This window comes from Macrobrachium rosenbergii, chromosome 52, assembly GCF_040412425.1.
Source record: "Macrobrachium rosenbergii isolate ZJJX-2024 chromosome 52, ASM4041242v1, whole genome shotgun sequence".
NCBI classification, from domain to species: domain Eukaryota; kingdom Metazoa; phylum Arthropoda; class Malacostraca; order Decapoda; family Palaemonidae; genus Macrobrachium; species Macrobrachium rosenbergii.
The window spans coordinates 22,112,922-22,127,011 of NC_089792.1; the positions used below are offsets into that span (position 1 = coordinate 22,112,922).

The 14,090-nt window shown below is 38.3% G+C and overlaps 1 protein-coding gene across 1 annotated transcript in view; it reads left to right on the top strand.

Moving 5' to 3' along the window:
• The window catches only part of Tmlh (Trimethyllysine hydroxylase), a 33,803-nt gene extending 20,090 nt beyond the window's left edge, over positions 1 to 13,713 (top strand). Inside the window, exons 6-9 of the mRNA XM_067095966.1 lie at positions 831 to 1,006; positions 1,121 to 1,345; positions 6,654 to 6,787; positions 10,367 to 13,713. Coding sequence (XP_066952067.1) covers positions 831 to 1,006; positions 1,121 to 1,345; positions 6,654 to 6,787; positions 10,367 to 10,506 — 675 coding nt within the window. The 3' untranslated portion in view covers positions 10,507 to 13,713. The remainder of the gene's footprint in view (positions 1 to 830; positions 1,007 to 1,120; positions 1,346 to 6,653; positions 6,788 to 10,366) is intronic.
• The last annotated feature ends 377 nt before the right edge of the window (positions 13,714 to 14,090 follow it).

Here is a 14,090-nt window from a genome sequence, read left to right on the forward strand (position 1 = left end):
TGCAGAAACTGATAAAAGGATGAAAATATTTGTATGAGAGGAAAGTTAAAGAAGAGTGATAGCAAGTCAGGAATATGGAAGAATGAATATCAGAATGAATTTTGGAACCTGAAGCAGTTGGTTCATATTTTCAGGAGTAAAATATACAAATTATGGTAGGATGAGAAAAGAGGTAATTCCACAGAATAGGAATAGTAAAGAAGGTGTATGGCTAATACTTTGGAAATTTTCTCCTTAGAATATGTATCCTTGATTTGGCATTTAATTAAAAAATGAAAATGACAGTGACTTTTTCCTAGTCTCCTTATGTTGTGGAAAATGGTTTATTGGAGACCAAACAGTATTTTACATGTATGTATGTAAAGGGCCACAAATTTTAACATTCATTTGGTTTATGGCATTAATAATAATAATAATAATAATGGAGAAGCAAATCCACAGTTATGTATATGTACAGATATTTTAAAGACAAATCAGTATAGATAGCTTTCAGGAACTTGTTCGGTTCCCCTTTTCAATCTGAACAGATTGAAAAGGGGAACAGGAAAAACCAAAAGCATCCATACTGATTTGTCCTTTAAATATATGTACATATACATACTGTGAATTCTCCATTTTAAGACTCATGCTACTATGAGTATTTTTAATTAAATAATGACAATAATAATAATTATAATAATAGAAGATTACTGTTAACCAATCATCTTTAAACCTGCAACGAGAAGTCCTGCATCAAAATCAGAATTGCAAATAAATAAAATTGTGGAGTGAAGCATTGTTATTACAGTAAATAGCCATATTAATTAATGTGCAGTATTTTAACTCCTTAGGTTCCTCAGGATGTAGATGGAACTCGAGAAGTTGTGGAGGAAATATGCCCTGTAAAACCTACCTTGTTTGGTTCTATGTGGTCCTTCCAAGCAGACTATGAACATGCAGATACAGCATACTCTGATGAATATCTTGGTGCCCATACTGACACTACTTATTTGTCAGAAGCATGCAGGTTAGTTGTGTACAGTATAATGTCTAGATCAAACTGTGACTTGAAAAAGGTAATGTAGTAATTGACCAATACATAACTGCTGATTTTATAGTGAATTTCCATATTATTTTGCAGAATTCAGGTTTTCCATTGCTTGGAGCAAGCAGCTGAAGGAGGAGAAACCATCCTTGTTGATGGGTTCAATGTAGCACAGCAGTTTCATGATCGTCATCCTGAAGGATATGCTTTCCTTTCTAAGGCTGCAATACCATCTGAATATATAGGGGATGGCCAGCATATGTTCTGCCTTGACACAGTTTTAAAACATAATCCAGCAACAGGAGACTTGATACAATTCAGGTTTGTAGTATTGGCTATATCAAAACTAATGGTGTGTGTAAATGTGGTACACAATTGTAGATTTTGAATAGGCATTCAACAGAGCAATGAAACAAAAATTAGACTGATATTAGGATGATATTAGTAGGTGCACCAGAGGAATTTGAAGTAAATGTTGTCAATCTCTGAACCCTTTTAGGTTTAACTCAGTAATGGGGAAAGCTACAAGGAAGGCCCTTGGGAGCTGCAGTGTGCAGATAGCCTAGTGTTAACAGCAGGATATGAGGAAAAATGGTGGAAATGTTTAAAAGGTGAAAGAGTGGAATGGAAAGGAAGCAAGGAAAAAAAGACATGAAAGTGACCTGTAGTAGTTGTAGGAAAGGTGTAGGGGTGGATCTACTGCATACTGAATGCAAAAGATAAGGAGTTGTTCAGGATTATAAAGTATACATGCAGTAAGTGATTTTCTGCTCACAAAATGTTTTACAAAAGAATATGGGGAGGAGAAGGAAGTGGAAAATCTTGTTGTAATAGATAGGCTTGATTTAAAGGAAGTAGAGTATTTGTGCTATCTTCAGTACACACCATACTGAAGAGGCACTGAGAGGTAGTAAGAAAAAGAGCAGCTGCAGCATGGATCCAATGGAGAGAAATAGCTAGACTACTGTTGAATACAAATGCCCCATTAGTAGCAAGAGCAAAAGTACATTATGGGTATATAAGACCTGCTCTATGCAGCAAAAATATGGGCACTAACAGGGAAAATGGAGGCAATTTTGGGAAGATGTAACTAAAAATGTTAAGATTCATGCCTGGGATTTGGTGGGAAGATAATGTTTTGAATGAGGAATTTGCAGAGGTTTGGTGCTCAAAGGATAGAAAAAAAAAAGACTGGGATCTCAGATATTAAAATGGTTTTTACATTTAAAGAGAAAGGATGAGGAACAGCTTGTCAGGAAAGCAGTGAATGTGGAAGTACCTGTAGCAAGATAAAGGGGTTTAATTTTCACCTCTTCTTATTTTGTAATAAGTACTAGACACTGACTGGCACTGCTTTATTAACCAAAGTTACCAAACTGTTTCAGTATTTGGATTATTTTTAGAGTTTGTTTCCCTGCTTTTCTGGAGGCAAAGTCATTTATATCATTGTATGTGATCTTGCAGCCAGTTTTGTTGTTGACACTTAATAATTGCAAGTCCACTTAGTCTTTCGTGTGCCATGGTAGATCTCCAGTAGGTTTTAATCAATTTGAGCTTTGAGAAGCTTCTTTCTGCTGAGGCAACTATTACAGGGAGCGTGCAGGCTAACCTGAGAGCTATCCAAAGATTAGGGTACAACTCACAAATGCCATTTTGAGACAGGTAAGTAAGAAGCTCAAATGCGGTCATCTTGCTTGTGGGAGTTTTGGAAGACTCTCCATCTCTGTAGTCAATGCACTGCCATCATCTAACTCTTTTCCATAGGTGAGTATATCCCCAAGCTAGACTACAGTTGCATATGGGCTGATGAGTGACATATCTAAGTGTCCTATATAAAACACCTTTTGGTGTTTTACCCTATCATTAATCACCAACAAGAACTGACCATAAATGGTCATGCAAACCTACCTTTGTCTTGTTTTTTCTCTTCCTCCGGTCTATTCTTTTTTTCTCTTCTTCCCTTCAGAGGAATAAATCCTTTTTTGAGACATGACAGTAGATCTGATGTCAAATTAATCTTGACTTCACATGTTAATCAAATGGATTTGCAGTTGCACCACGGACTACATGAATAGAGACAAGACTACAGTGGCGGCTCATAATTAAATGTATTGGAATTTAATACTTTTATCAAATAATTGGATAATTTTTTATTTATTTTTTACTTATTTTGTATTTTATTTTTTCTTTTCCAATTTCAATTAATTTTATATTTTCCAAGCGCTCTTGGGGGCCCCTCTGATGGCATGGGGCCCCCAGGCAACAGCTTAGTTCGCTTATGCCTTGGCTGGCTGTGGTCTCCTGAATGTGGTTTCCTCTTCAAATGTATGAGGTCCCGAAGAGGAGGATGCAATCTTGGCCATAGCAGGGGACCAAAGATCAGTCAGGAACTGTTTGGAAAACTGCCATGGCAGCCAATTCCACTACCACTGCCTCCTGTTGCAAAAAAGGAAACTCCTTCTGCATGGAAGTGATCCAGCAACAGACTCAGACACAGATGAAGTAGGTCTGGTTCAAGCTGTTTAGTTGGAAAAGGCCTCTCCGAGGGTATGTAATATTTCCTCTGGCAAGTGAGAGGCTGAGGAAGTGTCTTGCATGATGAGCTAGATCAAAGTGAATTCTCCTGCCCAGACACAAGAGAATTTACATGGTCCAAAACCCCCTCAGCAAGTCCAGACCATGGCAAGCCCATCAAGACCCTGGGTTCTTTCTGGGGTCCCCAAAAGGACTCGATGGCTGAAGAATGGTCCACGGGGAAAGCCATGGTCTTGGACTCTTCCTCAAGATAGTTATACTGCTGTATCAGACAGACGATCTCAGAGAAACTCATCTTAACTCAGGGTGCCTGAGTCTTGGGGCATAGGACCCTCGAGTCCTTCCAGATCACAGTCCTTCTGAGTTACTCTCTCTGCAGGAGAGGGATGCTCGCCAGAGCCCCCTGGCAATATCTCAACCACTTGAGCATACAACTGCTCCAGTCTAAGGACCAAACCCGGAATGCATGTTTCCGTGGTCGGGCTGAGATGGGAGCGTGAATGGTCTGGCTCCTGGAAACCCCTAAGGAGGTGGAGGGGACATGTGAGAGATCCTCAGCACCCTTGCCCAGCCTGCTGGTGGCCAAATTCCCAGCAGGTGAGTAAGGCTGTGGGCAGTCTCAACCTGCAGTGGCAACAGCCGGATGGGTTAGGGAGAGTAGTCCCAATCACGCAAATGTGAATGGGGGCTGTCCTGGAGATGTGCTACAGTCTTCTTAGAAGCCGAAACCTCTACAGTAGAAGAAGACTGGATGGGGGACCTCCCATTGCCTTGCCCAGGTGAGTGGGCTGGTAGGCCAGCATCACTGTTCCAGGACCTTTGCGCTGCTCTCTTTGGAGAGCGGGGAGGGAATGAGTGAGTGCCTGCCTGCTGTCTACTCACTTTCTCTCACTGGGCCATGCTGGCAGACAGCCTGGATCCATAGGCCAGGGACCCTTACTGGCCCAGTAAGGTGATTTCCTGGGACTCTTACCGGTGCACTGGGAGTCCGTGGAGCCCAGGAATTGGTTGCCCCCGTGCAGTTGGCAATGGGAGCTGCAGTATGGGGGTTACTGCTAGCGAGAGACCTGGCAGCCTTCTCCGTGGAGGAAGGCTGGCCGCCAGAAGCCCTACGGGACTTCTTTGCTGATGGGTGAGGAAACTTCCTACTTCCTCTGCTTGCTAGCTTTGCTGATGGGTGAGGAAACCTCCTACTTCCTCTGCTTGCTAGCTTTGGAAGTAGATGGGGGAGGAGGTGACAGCACTCGACGAAGATGAAAATGAAGACGATGGTGAAGACTCCCTGTTCCTTTCCTTTGACTTCTTCTTCCAGCCAAGGCTGACTTTGGACAGCAGGGTATCAAGGAGGATGTCACCAAGTGAAGATGAAGTGGAAGGCAACACCTGGGGCACACTATCGGAGGCAAGTGCGTTGTTATCGGCGCCGTAATGGTGGCCCTCAAGCCGGTGGGAGATCAACCTGAAACACTTGGCTACCCCGGAGGATCATGCCCCAGAAGGCTTGGGGGACCATAACTCTGTAAGCTCCTCGAGCTCCACAGCACCTGTAAAAAAATGTGGGTTAGGAGAGGCAATCCCTGTTCACCCCTAGGGGGAGAGTCCTTTCGAGGACACCCCCTCCGAAAGTGGAAGGAAACCGCTGGGAGTAGTCAGACTGGGCATCCTCCCCTCCTCTGATGGCTCTCTATGACAAGCATTAGGAGACAACAAAGGGGAAACTGCTCCCTTAGGAGTGGCAACAGTAGGTGGAAGCTTGGCCGGGAGAAAGAAGGTACCAGAGAGAATCTCCAGTGTCACTAGGGGAGTATTGTACTCCGATGACACAGGAGAAACTTTCTTCTCTCTCTCTTCTTTTTCTGAGCAAACTTCACCCACTGTTTGGAAGGTTAGACTCAACGGTCACTACAAGGACTCGATTGATTGCAGTCATGCTTAATGGCATGATAAGTACAGTATAATGAGTGAGGGTCTGTTTCAAGGGAGGATAGGAACCAACTGCAAGGCTTGTCCTTTCCTGGGCAATTTCCAATTATTAAAGGTTTCCTTTCCTTACGCTGATGTAAGTTAGAGGTTTGCATTATTGATAATCGGCAAATGATCACAAACAAGCATATACTGTATCAAGCACAGAAACAAAAAAAGAAAGCAAATGGCAGTCAGGCAGAGAAATGCAGAGATGTCTTCACATGACAGCAGCTCAAAGCAAAGTGGAATGCAGACCGACAGGTGGGCAGGGCTCCCCCCTTGCCATCGGTAGCTAACGACCTTGTTTGAAAGTTAACAGCTGTACCAGCTCATGTTCGCAAGCAAAATCCTATGTAAAGACCGAAGGTTTGTATTTGTGCAGGAAAATTTTGCTATTTTTAACTGTTTGGGTTTAAGGAACTTTGCAAGTTGATCAGTAGTTGCTGTATCAAATTTTGCTGTGAATGATAATTGCAGATGGGGTAAAACTTGATTTGATGACAGGGTGCATTATACACCATATACTTTATGTGCACTAGGGTATTATCAACCACCCCATAAATAACATAAAGGAAGCTGGTTTGTATGTGAAGTATTTAAAGTTACTTGGGTGGGCTGTATAGCTTGCATACCAGTTAATGAAAGTTTTACAAAACTAATTGACCCACTACTGATACAAATGGTAGAATTAAGAAGGGATTACTATCAACCATGCCAGGCACTAACACTTGCATGACTGTTGGGTTGGGGACTTTGGTAAAAGCTGCTAGTATACAGGCTGTACAGCCAGCCCAGGTAACAACATGTTTAGGCACTAAGTGCAGTCAAAGTCAAAAGTCTGCCTTCACTTATTCATGTAAGTGAACCTAATGCATTTTCTGCAGTGAAAAAAAGACCAGTAAGTACTACTAGAGTGTTGAATCTGATTGTATTGAGGTTCCAATGAAATTTATGACTGTGGTATAGTTAGTAATGCCATACTTTCTCATATGAGAGATCCTGAGTTTGATCCTGGCATCAAGTAGAAGTTTATTTCTTTATTTCACATTTGACTGTGGGTTGATTTCCATTATGCTTATTTTTGCACAAAATTTCATTATGAAATACTCAACTTCAATAATTATTCCAGGTACAACATATATGACCGAGCACCTCTTGCAAGTATTCCAGTGGGAAAAATGCAGGAATTTTATTTACATATGAGAAATCTTGGGAAAATAGTACAAAATTCTAGAAATGAACATTGGCTGAAACTACAACCAGGTACAGTATTTCATTTATTTTTTATTTTAAGGGAGTTTGAGTTATAAAACAACTGCATGCAGAGTGTATTTGTAAACTAAAACGTCCTTTTTACAAAATTAGACTGTTTAATGAGAAATCCATATATCATAGCCCTAATATTCAGTGCTAAATTCCCCAGAATTATAATTTCCAAAGCCTTGAAGATAGATGAAGGAATGCTAGAAATCAACTAATGAAGATGGAAGAATTGCTAAATTATTTACAGGTACACAATCCTTTATCCAAAATCCTTTGGGCCAGATATGTTTAGGTTTTGGGAATTTTTCGGATTTTGGAACTGTGGGGTCAGGGGATAATCAAACATCACTACTGCAGCAAAAAATATTTTTTATCCTTTTTTCATGTTTTTTTATTATAGTTATTTATTCATTATAGTTATTATTTATATTATGTTATTTTCTGAGTCCGATTGGAAGAGTTAAATTGAATTTTGAATGAAATTTTGCCATAGGGCCAACACCTAGATCTCAGAACAAGCAATAAATGTAATTAATAGTATGACTTACCTTGATATTACATCTATTCAAGGAAAATGGGAAGGTTGCCTTTCAAACCAGTCGGTTATATTAAATTAATATATTTACAGATTTGCAACTAGAATTAATATGGACAGGCTGGCAGTTCAGCAATCAAGGCACCTGCTATGTGCCATAAAATGTATAACTACAGTTAGCAAATAAAGAAATCTGAGTAGGCTACAACCCTACAAAGAGTTGGACACGAATCTCATAAAACACTTCATGTAAGACTGGCTGATAAAATTATTTCACGCTAGCACAACATTAATGCTTGAGGGGCCCTAACCTGTGGCCCTTGTGGACTGTCGATTGCAGAAGTATCTTGCACATGGCAAGATGGAATTGAGTGTTCTAAGGCAATTGTTTCACAAGGGCAGGGCCAGAACATGAAGAGTCAGACAACAGGATTCTTATTGCATCTGTGCATGGAGCTTGCTTGCAGAGGATGGATTCAGGCCACTCTTTTAGAAGTTCCGACACGTGGCCAGTGAGGGGAGGACAGAAAGCACCAAGACTTAGTGTGGTTAACAGTGAAGCGACCTTGCACTTTGGTGTCGGGGAATGGTGCGAGGCCAAGCCAGGTCATGGCATCGTCCCCTAGTAGGGGTCTCCTCTAGCTGCCATGAAATTTGACTTCCTAGCTAACGGGCTGGAGAGACAAATATCTAGACATGTATTAATTATTATACAGTACTGTTAAATGAATGTGAGATAATTAAGATCATCAGTAGTAAAATGAGTGGCTTACCTATCATCTGGGAGCCTTCTCAGAATGATGACATAAACTTTTAAATTTCACTGAAGATCTTATGCTAAGTCTATGAAGATGGGAGACCTGACAGCATCTTTTGATAACTTAGGAACAAGAGAAAATCAGCTAAAATTAGAATAAAGGCATTTATTTCACCAGTGCTTCTCTTGTCAATACAAAATCAACTAAAATTAGAATAGTCATTGTTTGTATGAATTTCTCCATTTTTTTTGCCAACTAGAGAATAGGGCCCACTTCACTTGATATAAATTGTCACTGCAAGGCCTGGAGGTAACTTTGGCAATATCTGCTAAAAAGCCTCTAACCCTGAAGCTATGTTGGATGATCACCAAGAGTAAAGACCTAACATCTCTATGTTTCTGTGATATCACTGAATGTGATGTTAGGACTGTCTGTTAGCAAAATTAGAATGTCAGCAAACTATTTGTGTTGCATCTAATAAGGTGCCATTAGAATTATTGACAAATGTTTGGTGTTCAAACATTATCCAATACAGTACTGTCTCGTTTCATACCAAATGGATTAAAGACACACACCTCCAGGGCATCTGTCTTCCAGGTTGCAGAGGCTGGTTGTGAAATGTCTGAGATGGACAGACCATTCCAAAGGAAGGACATGATTCCCCTTGTTAAGGCTGCCTGCAACCATGTGCCTTCTTGGAATGAACCTTTGGGTGCTTTCCACATCGTTGGTCTTAGTCTAGGTAAAACTTGTGATTTAGGATCTCTAGTCTCATTCCCCTAATGTAAGCTGTGTTATGTTTTCCATTCCCTACTGTTTTGTTCTTGTGAGGAACAAAGGCTTAAAGACCTATATAGACTGCCTTCATCTCTCAAGTAGTTTTTATGATGCATCTTGTCTTGTACAGACCAAGTCTCAGAGGTTTGGATGTTTGGAAGTTAGGCTTCTCACCTTTGAATTAATGCATCTATGAAAAAATGGACTTCCAGAAAGGAAAAGGGGAACTGTAGGAAATTTGCCTTGAGATTCCAAGTCCCCCCCATCAACAAAGATTTCTTATGATTTCTGATGGGGTGAATGGATGGTAGTCTGTGTTGCTACTGCAGAGAACAAATCCTGAACTAACTGCAAGGGGTTAACCTTCCCAGGGAGATTAGCTCACCTATTGGAGATTGCCACATCTTGGCAAAGGGATTCAGTTTTCAAAGGAAGTCCCACACCAGTGGGGAAATCTCTTGAACCTGTTTTATTAGATAAACTAGAACACTACTGAATTGACATCCAACTTGAAATACTAATGTACAGAGAGAAAAGTTATGTTGTTAATTAGTATATGAAAACAGACTGTTACTACCAAAAGCAACATCAAGGGGTTAAGGAACTTCTTGAAACCAAAACCTAAAATTGGGAGAAAACTGACAGATACTAACTTTGAAATTAAACACTACTTAATGCTTGTAATTAGAAGTTCTACTGACACTGAAATAGCAGAATACCCCATAAATCATTGAAAAACAATGAAAATTAGTACTAGCTTAATTAAAGTAGTTTGTTAAATCCCCTCAAATCACATAAAATTACTGGAAATTGTATGCTAAATTCCATTCAAAAAGACATCAGAAACCCTTGATGGTTTCACTAGAATTCTTGGTTGTGCAAGCAGAATAAGGAGATAAAATGAATGGACTAATACCTGCAAGAATGATGATTATAAAAATTAATGAAGTCAATCCTTAAAAAAAAAAAAAAAATTTTGCAAAGTTTGGGAACCTCTGTGTCTTGAGAATAGCTCACCAGACAAAAAAAATGGCAGTTATCTACTGGGGACTGATGGATTCATGTGCACAAGTGCAGAGCTACCTATTGGCTGTTGCGTTTCTTTTGTTTGTCAAGTAAAAGATTGACTGGTGGAATATTATTGATCACAAAAATTGGGTTAAATTATAAACACTATACAGTAATGGGTTCTTGGTAAAACAAAGACATTGGTTTTGTGTGGGAAGGCAGCATTGGTAATTCAAAGAGTTTAATGAGATGTTATTTGAAGGAAGAGACAGAGGGGAATGATATAGATGAAAATGACTAGAAAATATTAAATAGATATATGGGAAGGATGAAGGAAGAAATGGCTTAAGAAGACCATGAAGTATAGAGAGCATTATGTAAAGGTGTTCCATTGTTGAAGAAATGCAGTGCTGACACATTTTTTTTATGGTTCATAATATTTCTTGAAATAGAAATATTGTTCTGTTTTACAAATGCAGTATCAATTAATTTCTCTTTCAGGTACACTTCTTCTCATAGACAACTGGAGGGTGATGCACGGCCGCAACAAGTATTCAGGGCCTCGTGTTATGGGTGGCTGTTACCTGGACAATGATGGTTTTACCAGTAAAGCCCGAACACTGGAGGTGGCGCTTGATTAATTATTAATTCCATTGAAAATAAAACCACTGAAGTAGTTGAAATGAGTAACATGAAAATCAGTGATTCTGGTGATGTATCATTTTAGATTTAAAGAAGTAACATTGTTTACTGAATTTACACATTCCTCTGTAATAATGAGCTAGTACGTACACAGTTTGCCAATATGCAGTCAAGATATGTTAAGTTTTAATATATTTGTTTAATGTTTATGCTGTTATTGTATATTTTCCACATGAGTTGCTTGTAATGTGTTGCTTTTAATTACCATATCTTAAGTTTCTAGGATTCTATGGTCTGACTGGCTTTTAGCTCATATGAGTAGAGATAGATCATCACTAAAGGTGCATATTACATTCTTTTCCAGTTAATTTTTAAGTCCAGGTACTAGTATCATTATATGCATTTTTCTCTTGAAGACAAAGGGTAAATCTCTCCTTCAACACCACCAGTAGTGGTAGCAATGTGTTCTAATTATGTACTTGAAAAACTGTGATTTTAGCTTTCTCAATAGTCAGTATGATTCAGCCTATAATGGAGTATGGCCATAACTGTTGGCATCCCAGTTTAACCTGGGATGTCCAGACAACAAAGCATCTTACAGATGCTTTCCATGGTTAGTTATGTTCCTTTCCTACTTGGCCATGATTAATTCTAATGTCTTGGTTACTTGCAGGATTTACATCTTACAATTCATCTACTGCAGGGTTCATTGTCACCTTAGATCTTCTCCCAATTGTATTTCACATGAACCTGCAGGGATTTTGCATGCCTTGATCTTTTGTACATTTCTTCAAATAACTGATTGTATACGTTTGGCTTCTTGTGCTTCCTGAATTTTGCATTTAGTAATTTTACCAGCATTTTGTATTTGCCCTTCCCCAAATCTAGTAACTTTGGTTCATTTTCTCTTTGTGCGTAGCATGCTGATCAAGTACAAAAATGAAGCACTGAATCCATACACACTGTTTTTTACAGTATAAACCAGCTTTTGCTGGATTCCAGTGATGCTCTCATTACTGTCATGTTTCTATAAAGTTTTCTATGTAGTTTATTCACAGTATATTATGTACTGGTATTCCAGGTCTCTGGTTAAATACTAACATTGGTTTGAAGAGTACTATATTTTAAATCTGTGATATTTGATGAGATAAAGACCATAGTGGTATGAATAGATATAATTGTTTTTGTTAAGTTGATGGATACTTTACCCTAGAAATGTAATATTTCAGTTTGACAGTGTCTCCCTGTACATGTAATCAAATGCTCAGTGGTCCTATGTTAGCAGCAAGCATCAGTCAAACTCCAATTTTTATATAACTGACTCTGGTATGGTTTGTATTTTTCTCTCTTGCAAATAATAATTGCTTGCAAAAAATATGCCAAGAGAAGAATTTTTTTCTGAAGTCAGTAAAAATCTTACCTTTTCTTACATGAAAATTACACTTTTATTTTCAAAAGTTATTTACTTAAATATTGTTGTATTTACAGTGTTTATAATGTGATACAGCCATCGCCAGTATTTTTCCACCAAACTTCAGTCTGGCCTTGTCTTCCAGTTTTCTCCATATTTGGGGTACCAGTAAAAATCTTATCTTTTTCATATATGTATAAAATTTCACTTTTCTTTTCAAAAATAATTCATGTAAATGTTGTATTTCCAGTGTTTATGACATAATGCAGCCATCACCAATATTTTTCCACCAATTTTCAGTCCATCGTCATCAAGTCTTCTCCATATTGGGGGTACCTTGTATTACATACCTTGATGGTACTTAAAGTTCTTTGCAATGTCCTTTTGCTCCCAGCTGTGTTGCTTTTGCCTTTACTTTTCATCCATTCTCTTTGGCCTCTTCCTACCTAGCTGTCCAATTTCTATAACTTAACCTTGCCCTAATTTTCATCTCGACCAACAACAAACCCTTTAGGATAATCATGTGTCCAGAAATGCGACTCACTACTATTTAACATTCAAAACCATTTTTCTGTAGGGTTGGCATCGTAATATTTCATATCACTTTGAAAAACTTTGTAGCTATTAATATTGAACTCATGAAATGTCCTGATAGGTTTTTGTGATAGCAGATGGTATATTATGTATTCCTTTTTATATTAATCATTTCATACAACGGTATCAAGTTAATATAATACAGTAATTTAATTTGCTACTCCAGTAATGTCAGTGTGCTTTTAAAGCTGATTTTGTGAATGTAATTATGCTCTTTTGTCTATGTAACTGTTATTAGTTCTTGAATATTTTTCATCATGAGAACAGATAGTTTCCAGCATAATTTTAAAAAGAAGCATATTTTTTTAGTTTCACTGATGAGCCTCCAGTTGTGGATGCACTTTGCTGCCTAAACTTATAACACTTCTGGTACTTTCAAATATGTTTACTCTGAGAATTTTGGCAAGTCTCAAATGTTTTTGTAACAATATTTATCAGTAGTTCTTAAGCCAAAAATGTGCCATTATCATCATCAGTATTGTTTGTCAGCTTACCCTTATAATGGGGTAGATGTGAAATAAGTTCCCTCCATTCTTATCAGCCCTAGGCTCTTTGTGCCTGAGCTCCCATCAGATTTAGGTTATCATGTATCACCTTGTTCAGTTATTTCTTGGGCCTCCCTGTAAGTCTTTTCCCTGCTATTTCTATATCAACTGTTGCTCTGACATCTGTGTTTCATCTCCTCTCTTCATGCAACATGAATGTATAAATTATTTTAAACTAGGTCTGAGAAAAACAAAGACCAGTGTGCAGAAAAGTGAAATGTTAGTGCCATCATTCAACAAAGGAACTTATTTGAGGAATAATTCCAATTTGCATTACCAAAACTGTCATTGCTCATACATTTGTGATGTTAGGGTGGTTACCACTCAGTCTGGCAGGGCTGATTCTCCAAGGAAATCATTCATGTTAGCCATATGAGGATTGAAAGTAGAGTATATTTCCAAACTTGCCATAGTTCTTTATGGGTTGTTTTGACTGTACACATAATATTGTAGTTCAGAAAGCTTATACTGTATGCTTTTATGACAAATTTGGGAAGAAATTAGATTGTAATTTATATATGCAGCTTGTTAAAGGTGATAGTTTCTAAGTGAAGTTTAAATAATTTAATGTGGATCTATTGAAAATGTTATTTTTATATTAGTTGTTATGAATGTACTGCAGTTTTTGTTGTATCTAACATAGTTATTTCACTGTTTATTATACTTTCATTTTCTGATCATTTTGGAGAACCTAGAACATGTTTGCTTTGAGCAAAATCTTGATGCATACTGTGATATAGATTTTAAAACAGCTGTAGTTATGTATAAAACAACTGCAGATCTGCACTATGATAAATGATTTACAATTTAAAAACAAAAATTTAAGTAATTTATATTTTTCCTAATGTACAAACCTGAAGGTCTTTACTTGTGGGATGTTGCTTGCAAACACGAGATGGTATGGCTGTGTAACTTTTAACTTGGTATGCATTCACTTTGCCTTTTGGCCCAGGTAGCAGAGGTGGGCCATTTATGTAAAGACCTTCAGGTTTGTATGTTAGGAAAAATACAAATTACTTAAAAAATTTGTTGT